At 38.5% G+C, this 14,025-nt stretch overlaps 1 protein-coding gene across 8 annotated transcripts in view; it reads left to right on the forward strand.

The window, feature by feature from the left end:
• Window positions 1–14,025, forward strand: part of FHOD3 (formin homology 2 domain containing 3) — a 378,731-nt gene that overhangs the window by 262,897 nt on the left and 101,809 nt on the right. For 7 of the 8 annotated variants that reach the window (XM_069004136.1, XM_069004132.1, XM_069004133.1 and 4 more), the window contains exons 9-10: window positions 2,346–2,489; window positions 4,386–4,618. In XM_069004136.1, coding sequence (XP_068860237.1) covers window positions 2,346–2,489; window positions 4,386–4,618 — 377 coding nt within the window. Of the gene's footprint in view, window positions 1–2,345; window positions 2,490–4,385; window positions 4,619–5,852; window positions 5,955–14,025 lie in introns of all 8 variants that reach the window. The other variant, XM_069004140.1, reaches the window with a different exon arrangement.

A 14,025-nucleotide genomic window follows, 5' to 3' on the forward strand; every position in this document is an offset into this window, starting at 1 on the left:
GCATCTACCCAGACATAAGAATTGCTCCTGTCCTTTTATCCTCTCCCTCTCTTTTGTTGATGCTTAAGCAATTTACTTATGCTAATATTTTATTAACCCTCTCTTAATTTGTGAGGATTTAGACATTCATGAATCTCTTACATGAGAGTGATCCCAGTGCAGATTCTTCTGGTTATGTATAGTTCCAGTATAACCTTTGTTATCATCCTTGGATTAGTTAGAAATTGAATCTGATATGCTTTAGGCTCTGCAAGTGGATCTGTGAGTTTATGACAAACAGTGCAAAGGAAAAATATTTTACTTCTATATTTTGGAGTTCAATTGCCCAGTTCTGGTCAACAACATGCAGTGAAAATTGGATTTACACTGCTGTGTGATTTAAAATTATAATAACCAATAAAAGACTGCTGACAAAACCAGTTGCTAGTAAATACTACCTTATGCTGCTGTTTTTCCAGTCTACGGTTTGCCTTACCTTGGATTTAAAAAAGCTATACTTGAAGGTGGGTGATCTGCATATCAACATTAAGATGACTTCCTGTTATTTTTAGAAGATCTGACTGTTCCTCCACCCTTTTGCAGATAAAACATCACATCTTACTGTGCTTGAAGGCACTCGGGTTAGAGTACTGGCTGTCTGTGTCTTTCATTTGGAGCTGAAAGCCTCATAGTTGAACACTTTTCTGTTATAATATTTCCAAGTTAAACATCCAAGTTAAAGCTCCATTGAATGTGCAGTGTGATAACTCCATTTGCTGAATCCTCAGATTTTTACTCAATGCTCAATTGAGTAAATTGAGTAATTGAATTTTTACTCAATGAAGGAACAAAATAAATGTGGTATCTGTTTTCAGCACTGTTCAGGGCATTTTAGTTTCATAGTCTTCAGTGGGTTCTAAACAGAGCCTTAAATACTGTCTTAATTAAAGCCTGAACATATAACGTTAACACTTAATTGATGTTTGTGCTAAGAATTCCTGTTGTAGTGGATTTCACCAGTCAATAGACCTGTAATGACTGAAGAAGAAAATGTTGCTGTGTTGTGTTTAGTTAGAAAAAAATTAAATTTAAAAGTACCTTGTTGATGCACATACTTCAGTGCTTCACATCACAGGAAGGAGGTGCTTTAACAGGACAGCTATGTCAGCTGCTTCTTTCTCCCTCATTAGTCATGTAATCCAGACCCATTTTTTTGAATGTAAAGCTTCTTGGTGTAGGGAGGCAGCCCAGAGTGGCTGCTCTTATCTGCACTCTGTTGCTCAGAGCCACTTTGGAAAAGATGGGCTGCAGAAAAACAGCATTCACAGGGGGCAGTTCATCCCATCCCAGGCATGACAAGATGTCACTCTCTTTGGAGAGGGCCTGTGTTTTGCATCTCTTTCCTTTGCTCTTTCTCTTCTCTACTGGGAATACAGATAAATTATTTAGTTAATTGAATGGGAGAGAGGAAACTACTTCAGAGTAAACCTCTCTGGTGAGCTAATCCAGAAAAACCGTGTTGCTTCCAGCCTGCACTCTCAGGTACTTTGCAGAAACGGCTCTGCATAGACTGGTTCCTGTGGCGAGGTATGTGTTGCCCTGCACGTAGGTTGCACGGTGTGTTGAGTAGTTTCTGCTCAACATGTGCAGGATTAAACTAATTGTTCTGCATCCTGCATAAGGAGCAGTAAAAAATCTGCACACACTGACTAGAAATCCGTAGCAAGCCGGAATAGGAGTTATGGAGTCAGTGTACCTTTAATGAGACTTCTTAAGTTGAAAGGGAGGAGAGGATTCACTATCTCTGTAATACAAGACAATTTGTGCTCAGGGAAGATGACTGATGCTGCAGGTGAGGAGGACCCTAGGCACATGGTGCAGGATATTTCCTGCTATCCTGATGTCACACAGCTGTGCAATGGATTTTTTCTTCTTAAGGCTAAACTTACAGGAATCAGTAGGAACTGAGCTTTACTCTTTTTAGCTAAACGGGTTTTTTTCCTCCCTCTTTGTTTTTATCCCTGTGTTTGATGGTTTAACATTCTCCGTTCTTTAAGTCTGTACTTGAATGAAGCCAGAAAGAATCCAACTGTGTATTTTAAAGACCTACATTTTCCATACTTTTTTGTATGAAATAACAACATTGATTTGTTTTGCCAATTATTCATTTTTCTACACAGTGCACAGAGTTGTTTGTTAAAAGCTGTGCCACTTGTTTTTTATTTTCTATCAGTGTCTCTAATCCCACATCATGGGTTTTACTTGATTGAAATCATACATAGCACCACTTGCCACCCGCTTTTAAAATCCTTTGTTTAATTCTTTTCAAAACAAACAGATTTAAATGTTTTTCCTTTGATTCTTAGACGCTGTCAGGATTGCCAGATCAAGACTCTTTCTACGATGTGGTGGACTGTCTGGAAGAGCTAGGCATTGAAGCTATTTCACAGAGACACTTGAACAAGAAAGGAACAGACTTGGACTTAGTTGAGCAATTTAACATTTATGAGGTAACATAACATGCCCTGTTTTATGCATCTTACAGCTTGTGCAAACTTCAAAGCTGAGAGGAGGGGGGAATGTAACCTAGGTGAAATTTGGTTATCTCTTCTATTTTAAAAGAAAAACATCTGGTTGCTGGAAGTATTATACACATTTGTATATGTGACCTGCTACGGTACGTAGCTGCGTTTTATCAAAGGCATTTCATATTAAAGCTGGGGCATAGTCCAAGGCAAACCAGCACATTTACTAGCCTCCTTTCTGCAACTGCTAGTTACACATTCTGAAGCAAGCAGAAGTTCTTTCCATGTGCAAAAGTATTCAGCTCATGAAAAAGGTTCGGCTGGGCTCAACTTCACAGTTGTTCTGCAGCTGAATATCCAGCAAGTCCATGTTTATGAGTTTACACTGGACCAGCTCCTAAGCAGTTTGCAGCAACGGAGTAATGGGTGACTCCACATTTACCACCTAGGTATAAAATAACTACTTCTGAAGCATTTATATAAGGGTAGGATATCCAGTTTCTTAATAATTAGCCTCTTTTCAGAGTTTGGAAGTGTTGGAGCTAGGAGGTTTAGGCTGAAGTTGTAATGTAAATGGGAATTTGCATTCTAATGTGACAAAATTAAATTATTTCATCTGTGCCTAAGTCCAGTGAAGGATTTGATCGATTTGATTCTCTATTTTCTCCATCCATGACTCTACACCATGCCACTTCACTAACTGGAGCAGAGTTAAGCTTTATATACAGCAATTTTCAGGAAGAACCAAAATAGGAACAAGAGAACGAGAGGGCTCAATATGCTTTCTTTCTCTATCATCAGAGGCTTCAGTTTATAAAGCCCTTTTTAAAATATGCTGATTAAACTTAAAAGCAGGGATTCTTTTTTGTTAATGCTGTGTCTACTGAAAGACTTAATTGCAGAATTGGCAGTTGATTTAGTTGGGCACCAGCTTTTTTTTTGATGACCAAACTAAATTTAAACATGTCTACGCAAGTTCTTCCTTTTTTCTGCCAATCTTGTTTTTTACCTGAAAAATCTCTTTTTCCTCACAGAAACAGATTTTACACCCTAAGCAGAGACATCTCACTTCCCCCTTTGGTTTTTTTACATCACTTCTGGAAAGAATTACCAGAGTAACAAGACTAATAGAAACAAGAAGATGGGCATTCTTCTGATCACATGCATCGCCTTTTCTGTGCCTCTGCCTGTTTGAGTGGACCTTGCTCATATAATGATTATTTAAATGTTAGGCTGCATTTCAGATGAGATCCATTAGTTGCTATGTTGTTTCTGCCAGGGATATCTCTCCTCATGTACCAGATGATAACACTTTGTTTCTGTTAGAGGTACCTCACATTGGCACATCAAGAGCGTTCAGCAGTTCAAAATACTTGGCGTTGCATCCATGCTTTAGTCCTCTGCTATTTCCAACACACTCTAGATGCTAAGTTCCACTTAATCACTACAAGGGTCATGTCTGAACATGAGGAAATGTTGAATCAGTCAATGCATGGAGTTTTTTCCTGTTGACTTCACTAAAGCCAAGTCTTCACCTAAGTATTCTGGAAGGAAATAAAGAGAACTGGTTGTCCAAGACTGCTCAGCTTCCTTAAAAATTCAGTCCCACATTAAAAAGAAAACAGATTAGCAGATACATAAATGTGTTTTTACGGGTCCTACAGTGTTGTATGCAAGGCATCGTTATATAATTCCACTTTTAGAGCTGCCACACTTCACTAATGGATAGACAGCAACTTTCAGGGATAACTGTAGAAATAGTGATACTAATTGGAGTTAATATTGTCGAGACCAGGAAATTTTTAAGCCTGGGGTGTGAACACCTGTGGTAGCTGAAGCGACTGTGTCAGCAACCTCAGCCGACTTCCCTTTCTTTCTCAGGTGACACTGAGGCATGAAGATGGAGATGAGAGTGCTGAGCCCCCTCCCAGTGGGCGCAGGGATCGGAGGAGGGCCAGCCTTGGTGCTGGGGAGCGCAGGGGGCTGGAGCGCCGGCGGAGCCGCAGGCACTCGGCACAGAACGTCAAGAGCACTTTATCGGCCCCCGCCAGCCCCTGCGGGCCGTCGAGCTTCGTGCTGAGCCACGGGCAGCGCGTGGAGGAGCTCAGCGAGAGGTAAGGGCAGGAGCTGAGGGATACTCCCCTCATCTCCTGTTACTTTCTGTTCATTGCACTTTATTAATATGACAGCCTTTTCTTTGTTTTCCTCTTTTCATTGAAATCAAAATTAAAAACCAAAAGCATATTCAGAGTTAAAACACTGGCATAAAAAAGAAGTGGATTTGTAAGTGACTTACCTACATAGCTAAGTTCTTTGGCACCATCCATCCTAAGTAAGGGGATCCAAGCCACATAAGGTAGAGCATTTGGTATGGGAACTAACTCATTAGTTAATTTCATCTATTGACAGATTTTATGTTCACTATGTCCACCTAACAGAAGATTGTAACAAGAGCATGGTAACTTTAATTCAGAGCTATTTGTCCTGTGTATGTAACAGTTCATTCTTATTTTTTTTCCTTCTTTTCATTCCAGCATAAATATTTGCCTTTGAGGCTACAGAATAATAGTGAATATATCTAATGTTTTATAATTAGCAAAAGAGAAGCAGTAATGGGTAGCTGAGCAGCAGTTTGCAGCACTGGAGTTGGTGGAAGTCGGTGTCTTTGCCAGTCCTATGACGGTTGGCTTAGGCTGTGTGTGCTGAGGAAAAAAAGGAGCTGCAGAACCTCAGCGTGTCTGACTGCTGCACAAGAGGGCTGGAATTAATTTCACCAAAGTTAGATGTCTGATCAGCTCTCATCTCTTTGATGTCAGTGGAGTGCAGCAAGCACTGGTGGGCCTTCAGTTATCTAATGTGTTCTACACGCCTGAAATTTCAATCAGATGAATCACACTCTGAGACTGGCTGTTTGTTGACTCTAAAGGGAAATCTGGCTGATCAGCTCAGGTGGAGATACATAAGCTGCAGACAGAAGAAGCTGGACACTGTCATGTCATTGCTGAAGATGCAGTTTGAAAAACTGAGGTGTGGTCTATACAAGAGCAATATATCTTGTATTAATTAGAACACTTGGGAAGTTCATTGAAGGTTTCTGTTGGTTAGCACAGGACAGGATGCAAACTTAGAGCCTTAAAATCCTGTTACATGTAAAGCAGTCCTTCTTGCAAAGTGAGCTGGGTTGACTAAAGTTTAATGGATTCTGGCAATATGAAAATATAAGACTCCAGATAACTGAAACAGTAGTTGCATGTTGTATACCACATAATAGCACTTTATTTTCTTTCTTTTTTTTTTTTCTATTTTGCATTCGACAACACATTCATGTTTGTTTTCCATCACCTGTAGCCTGGTCTTTAGTGGGCTAAAGACAGCTGAGTGCCCCACGGTCTTACAGGCTGATAACAAGGATGACAGTGCATTTGCAGATGAGTTTAAAGCATCTTCAGTGTGAGTACAACTGGGGGCTTCAGCTGCTCTGCATGGGATGCCTTGTGCACGACCTTGGGCCCTGCTTCAGAGCTTAACAATGTGACTGGGAATCTGTATACATGGATGTGGAGCAGATATCAATGATTTTTTTTGTTAGGCTGATGAATTTGGATTGGAAATGAGGAGATGCTTCAACTCTACAGAAATTGTTCATTCTCTTACTGCTAATTAATTAAACAAATAGAAGCCATCCAGGACAACAATTTCTATCAATATATTTTCTCACTATTAATGTTTGCTTGCTAGCTTTATTTTGCAGTCTTCAGTAACTTCTAATAAATTTGTGTTTGAGCTAACTTTTAGTAGGAATAGAAAAGAGGGAATAAAAACACAACAGATTAGTTTCAGAAGCTCTTTGAAATAATTTTTCACCAACATAATAACATAATTTCAATAATCATGCTACATTTTTGAAAAAAAATTATCCAGTTCTGCTCCACACACTCTTTGACAGTGATGTATTTTAAAGCATAACTTCAGTTTAAATACAACAAGAAAGAAGTCTTTATCTAAGCAGTCAAATTAATTTCATGTTACAGTTATCTTCTGTAGGAAAATAATTAAATTCTTTTCAATTCTATTTGGAATGTCCAACTTGCTCACCTGGCTCTGTAAGGAAAGAGGCATTCAATTATGAATGTGTGTAACTCTGATCTTTATTTTGCATATTAGTTAAATAAAAATCCTTCCTCAGCCCCTGCACCCATTCTCCAGTCCTCTCAGCAGGTAAAGACAGGGAGTATTACTTGTAGCTGGCAAATCAGATTTTTTCCCATTGGACATTACAGACCACAAAGTATGTTCAGGTTCTGAAGATGCATGTTCTATGCTCAGTGAAAATTTTTAAGTTACCATAAAAAGAAGTTAGTCAACTGTTGGATCTTCTATAATTCCCATTTTTCCAGTAAAGTGTTTCTGGTAAACAAGCATTTCAGATAAGCAAATTTTGTCCTTCGCATTCTTAGTTTCATTATCTGCCCAAATCTGTAGTTGTGGTAGGAAGAGGAAAAACAGCCTTCCTGCTTTATCATATTCCAGAAAGTCTCAACTTTCAGTGAAATAGTCCAGATGTTTGCAACAGTATCTCTACACCTGATAGCTAAACTGAGACAAAAAAAAAAAAAGCAAAAAGCCTTATGGCTTCTCTTCATTAATGTTTAGGCAGAAAAAAAAGTGAAGTTGAATGAGTCCCATAAGGTTTTAATGCATTTATAGAATTTGAATTAAATTTAGTGGAAAGAGGTTTTTTGGAATCAAATTTTCAAATTTGAACACATGGTCTTCAATGCAAGATATTTATTGGTTTAAAGGACTTAAATAGAGCATCCTAAGTTTACATCTTGCTGCAATTTGTATTGAAATTTTAAAATCCTATGTTAAAATGGGATGCAGGCATCACCTGATTTTGTCAAAAGAAATGCACATTATGACCCTGCTGCTTCCATTGTTAATGAGAGGGATCTACACAAATGGATAAAAATTACTTATTACCCCTGTAAACTGAAAGTGACTTCTGTTCAGCTGTGAAAGAACTGTCTCCTGCTAATGACCTTTTGGTTCATAACCCTGGTCCCTCTTGAGAAAGGAAAAAAATTTGGCAGTAAGTTTTTGCAGTGGTATATTTTCCAAAAAGTAGTCTACAAAATGGATTTCAGTCTTTATTCCTTCACTACATTTTCTTTCCCAATAGGAATTGTAACAATACTAATGATAATCTTATTGTGTTGTTCCTGCTGAAAGTTCTAAACTTTGTGTGTGGCTGCAGATGTCTTATGTCTGGTTTTACAGTGGATTAGATCCAGCAAAATTGCTTCTGATGGACATGGTTAGAGATTGAAGTCACACTCTTACACTGTACTAAATTTTATTTTGGGCGATATTCTAGGTTATTTTTGGACTTCTGTACCAAAATCAGTAGAAGGTTCAAGTTCTTTCCCATCATTCTCCTTCCCACAGTGTTTGTGTTTCTTTTCTTTCTAGCTCATCAGCTGTTTTGGCAATTGCTTTGCTTTTGTTTACCACATCAAACAGGTTCTCCACAGTCATCTGCTCTGTGTCAACCGATAAGTCTTCCAAAAAGAGAATAATCCATTGTGCCGGTAAAACAACAAAAAAAAGACAATATTGGCCAAATTCTGTTCTGTCTCACAATGCTCTAGATCCAGAAAAATTGTCTGAAGTCAATGGAGTTGCTCTGATCTATGCCAGGCTAATTGAGAGCAGACTTTGGGTTCTGAGCTGGGAAAAGCTGACCATAAATGCTAAGGGCGACCAAAAGGAAAACTTGCAGGCCTTTTTCATCCACTTGGCAGCCTTTTTCCAAACTAAATGTATTGCTCTTTCTCCTGTGGTTCAAAACAAATAAGGATCCAAATCTGCTTTGTGTTAAAATAGTTTTCATGGAGAGTTAAGCCCAGATTGATGTGCCTGTTACTAAGTAAGTAAGTAAGTAAGTAAAGAAGTTGATAACAGCTACTAACTAAGAAAGGCTGAAGGTTGATTTAAAGGTCTGTACCTACTGCAGCATACTTTAAGATGCCTGTCCTGACCACTAGCAGGTCTGATTTGCTAAAATTTCTTTCTGTTACCATGATGGCATAGAGCACCCGTAAGCCTGGCGGGAACTTCAGTCCTGTTAACATGATGTTTTAAATGCTGTGCTGGAGGTGCCTCCTAAGGTTTTCTGCCCTGGTCCAAATTGAGTGCTCTCAGTCTGTGGTTTAGCATGCTGTTTCTTATGCAGTAGACTTTTAAACACATTCTTCCATGGGTTGTGTTATTTGTTTGTTTTTTTTCTTTTTAAAATAAAGCTTGCTTTTTCCAGCCACACAATGGAGAGAGTCAAGGAAAAATGTAAGGAGTGGCATGGAATTTGCACTAGATTTATGTTGTTATTGTATGCAGTGATTTCTGGCTAAATAAGCATTAAAAGGCAACTTTCTCTCTGTCTGTCTTTCAGTCTCATCCTGACTGGCTTTGAGAGAGTAAAAGGCAGGTCATTCAGAAGTTCTCAGTGCTCTCTTGAGCACTGGACAGTTTCTCTGAGTTGTATTCATACAAATCAGAAACAAGTGCTTCTCCCAGTTTTCCAAATTAATGTTTCACATTTTGCTGTGCATTTCCCTTTCTTCTGTGCTGCACAGAGACCACACTCATCCCTCACCCTGGGTGTCCCATCAGAGCCGTGTCCGCCAGACCTTAGCAAACATATGCAAGCGAGCTTCTAGGAGATTTGCACTGACACCTCTTACCAGCAGTCAGGTGAATGGCTCCATCGTTGTGGAATTAGTTACAGTCAGAACTGAGGTTTATAAAATTGTGAATAGCTAGGATTAGGTATTTATCTCTCTTTACTAGATTCACTGCTTTTTATTTCCATAGATTTGATTTATTTTTTATCATCAAAAATCACCAAAAAATTGCTAAGATCCATCTTATAACATTACATATGTTCATCTAGAGATAACCTGGCCATGGTTAGAACTTTCTTGTTAGTATTCCTGTGTTTGACACCTAACAAGTGAGAGAACTGACTGCCATCTTAAGAACTTACCAGAGTGGAGCCTGCATTCTGAATCAGTGACCAAAGCTGGCTTTAGCAAGCTATCTCTTTTTAGACCTTGAAGCTAAGAAGATATGAGGAAGACCAACTATTCATGTCCACCTGAGGTTCCAGATTTTTCAATCTGAAGAAAGCTGACCTTCAGGAGAGCTGTATTGATAAAGTAAAAACAACAGAGAAGCAAACAGGGAATTATGTATCTATGGACTTTGCATTTGTTAGGGTCCTGCCTGGAAGCCTGTTAGGACTCTTCCTCTGAGCAAAGAGTAGCACAGGGAATTTCAAAGTTTCCCACAAATTTCTAGGCTAGCTGGACACAGCTCCATTGTACAGTGCACCCTGGGCTCAAGGTCTTTCATGCCCTTTATGGTCCTAGAAGAAAACAGGGAAATAGTTGTCTAAATAAAGGAAAGCTGTGCTGAGAAGTCGTAAGGATCTGTTTGTTAGTAAATGCATGTTTGTGATGTTTGAGGATTGCCAAGATGCAGGCAGAGATCGTGACGCTATTTTGGTTTTACCAGAAAACAATGAATACAGCTGAGCCTCTGATGCTAAGCATTTTTTCTGCTCAACTTCAGATTCCTGTCAAGTTTCTAACCAACAGTACAGACCTCAGTTTGCTTATTAGGCCCCATTAACTGATTGTTCAAATCGCTTCATGTAGAGCCAGGACTGCAGGGTTGGTTTGTTCACGATACAGCTGAGACTTCTTTTTTTATTATCATGATTTTCCTTGTTTTCAGACATCCCAAACCATAACTAATTTTTTATTTTTCTCTAATATTTACTACAGAAAAATTCTAGTTTTTGTCATGATGTTTCAAGTTCTGGTGACTTTGCACAACACTAAAAGAAAAGATTTGATTGTATAAATACTTAATGGCTATAGATCAAAGATACAGTGGTGAGTGATGTTATGTTATGTTATTTTATGTTATTTTATTTAGGATGGTTTGTTCCACATCTCTTAGAGTTGCTGTCTGTGTCAAATTGATGAGTGGTATGATAGGTATGAACCAGCAAAGTGGGAAGACTCAACATCATCATTTGATGTCAGACTCAGGCTGTGGTATGGATTACTAAAGGCCCAGATGAAAGAAGTTAATTTCTCTTTTATTGCTGTAATAGAAAGAAACACATGTTGGGGTTTTTTTTTCTTGATGTTTATCTCTGGTTCCTAGTTTTGAGTCTTTAAAACAACTGAGGCATGAAATTAGACTAAGAACACATCTCCAGGATAAACATGCAGTCACACATCTGTGGATGTGAATCTCTTTAATACACATATATACACATAGACATACACTCATACATGTGAGCTGAGCTACCTAGCATTTGGGTGTGCTTTGACACTGAATGGCATATGATCATTTATGAGAGTTAATAACCCTTTTCACAGTTTGGTTGGTATGGGTGAAAATGGAAATGGGATATAAAAAAATAAGAGGTTTTGGAAAGATTTATCTATGAAATTAAATGGCTTAATAAGGTAGCCAAGGTAGTGTCTGTTCATAGCATCAAATCGTTGTTAGTCTTTGACAACAATACCATACAAAATCTGACCTGCTGTTTTAGGTTTGGAGCAGGAGAACATGTTTATTTCTCCTATGCAGGCAGAATTTGAATCATGAAGTCAAGCAGATTCGAAAGAAGAACCCTACAAGTGTGAAATTTGTAATCTTACTCTTTGTAAGAATATCTTGGAAAGTCCTGTAAGGAATGCAGTAGAGGAAGAGACATGAGATAGGTTAAGAAAAGTTTTCTTTTGAAGCCATACCATAAAAAAGGACTGCATTGATGTATAGGTAGGGATTGACCCACTATGCATAAGTAATAATAACACAAAAATTTAAAATTTACAGCTTGATGAGTATCTCAGGTCCAGGTCCTATTACTGTTTCAAGATGATATCAGCCCTTTCTATAGGAATTAAAATATCTCTGTAGGTGTGTCAGGTTTTCTAGTAGGGATACTCTTTGCTGACTTCAGGTCTTGCTGAAAGGAAATGTTTTCTGCCTGGCATACATGCAGAGTCCAGTTGACAGCACTGCACTTTCCTGTAAAGGCAATGGTAGATTTTCCTATTTGAACTTCAGGAGGAGTGAAGAAAGCACCACAGTTTAAATAGATTATAGCTGCATGGCAAATGAAATCACAGCATGACTTAGCCTAGTTATTTTACTTTGTTTTTTTCCACTATGTGTTTAGCTTTCATGAGCTACCTGAGGAAATGCGATGCCAAACCAGGGTGGGAATGCATTTCCCTGGATCTGCATGGTCGTGTTTTATGCACTGGAGTACACATGCCTTAGAGATTTCACCTCTCCAGTGTGTTCCCAGTGTTTGTAAACATGATCCTCTGAGGACAGGAAAGGTTTTTTACACATGGGATGCAATGTGGGGGGAAAAAAACCTGCAGTTTGGCAGGATGCCATTCCCTTTGAAGTAAGGGTCAAAAACAGTGACCTTCAAGTGTTAACGAATATGCACTTCCAAGCTCTGAAAATAACATTTCTTCTCTCTTTCTGTATATATTTCAGTACATATTGCTCCAAAAGTCTATCTGTGTCTTTATTCTGTTTCTTTACCTCACTGCTCTCAGAAATGTAAAAACAGCAATGCTGTTCAATGATCAGAGAGTTGTGACTCTTGAAGTCTTTGCAAAGCCCTGCCAGTCTCTTAAGCAATGCTGCTGTCTTGCTATGCTTTGATGTGTCCTATATAAACCAACTGCAGCAATTAAACAAGTGTGGAGGCATTGCCTAGGTTTAGTTGTGAAAAGCTGTTGCTGATCATATTTTAGGCATAACAAAGTAACAGGAACCTAAAGATAAAGAACAGATATGAAGGCATAGTGAGTGCATGTACTTCACATCATTTGTCATTTCCTCAACTTTTTGCCTGAACTGTTTTCTTTATTTAGGGCAAAAATACCAGCATCATTTTCCTTTTGACCTTTGTAATTATTCACCTTAGTTTTCCTGTGTGCAGAAGGTCAGATTTGGAGGCTTTGTAAGTACATTGTTATCCATATAATTTCATGTATTTTCATCTTCACATAGTTGCACCAACTGCAGTGGAATGGAAATGGGCAGTGGGATTAATAGGTGGTTTCTTTAGTTTTATTTTTAATGGAGGAGGAAAGTGTATTGCCATATCTTTATACAGACTTATAAATGTTGAATTTAAATTATTACCACTTTTAGCTTTCACATAAAGGACTAGTTGAATCTGTTTTGGCAGCTAGGATAGAAGAAAGGAAGAAGCAACAGAAGCGTACCAAAGCATTTGTTTATTTTACAAGGATTTAGGAATTTGGCTAGGAATTGTGCCATCTAAGCTATGAAAGTGGAATTGAACTCATAAATTGAAGAAAATGGCAAGCAATGGCAAGAGAAAATAAAATTACATCCACTGTGACTTATAAATATCTTTCTCCTTGAGGTAACATGTTTCATTTTCTTTGTTCACTTTGAGTTCAGGGATGCAGCTTTGCAAGAGGTAAAACAGTTCAGAGGTTTGCAGGAGGGAGGGTGGAAAACAACCTTGAAAGGAAAATTTGTGAGATCAGCTGTAGTATTCAATTTAAAATGGTGTTGTGAAATGGCTAATGGTGGTCTTATTTCACTGAATGTGGCTTGTAGTCCTGGTCACAGAATCATAGAATAGTTTGGGTTGGAAGGGACCTAAAGATCATCTACTAGATCTCATGAGTTAACTTTTATGTGCATTGTATATGCAGACCAAAGCCTTGGTAGCCTAATTCTGGCAAGATCATAATGTTTCCTATTGTTCTGTATTATGGTTCATTGCTGGTTAAATTCATCCTGAATTAAAATGATTTGAAGCATATCTTACCTTTTCAAAGTTTCCTTTGATACCAAGCAAAGCAGAATGTGTTTCTGTGCTCGTGCTTACTTTGTTGGTATGGATTTTTGTTTGGTTTGGTTGGGGTTGTTTGTTTGTTGGGGATTTTTTTTATTCCTTCAGCACAGCCTTTGATTTTTCTTTTAGCTCTGCCTTTGGTATTTTTTTTTTTGAGGTGGGGAGTGAGAAATTTGTGTTTCTGGGCTACAGGCTAGAACAAAGAAATCCTAAGTTCTTTCAAGCTGCCTTCATCAAAACTGTGCAGACAAAGAGGTTGGGGAGAGCCTGGAGAAGACAGAGACTACACAGAACCTTGTACACATTGCTCAGCTCTAGGGTCCAGTGGGACAGAGAGCAAATTTTGGTGCTGTGAGTTCTTGTGGACTAGGAGCCACAAGAACATTGTCTTTAGAGTGGTGTCTTAGTTTTAAAATCATCCAACTGTGACTAGGTTAGGGGTGTGTGAGGTACAGTGCCTGGCACCTCAAGGACTCTGGCCCTGCCTTTAGCTAAACTTGTAGAAGAGTCCCTTTATTATAATTTCCCTTCATCAGTCTGTATTTATTAGTGTTTTTCTCTTTGCAGCTTTGAATAGCTATT

Source organism: Aphelocoma coerulescens, chromosome 2 (assembly GCF_041296385.1).
Source record: "Aphelocoma coerulescens isolate FSJ_1873_10779 chromosome 2, UR_Acoe_1.0, whole genome shotgun sequence".
NCBI classification, from domain to species: domain Eukaryota; kingdom Metazoa; phylum Chordata; class Aves; order Passeriformes; family Corvidae; genus Aphelocoma; species Aphelocoma coerulescens.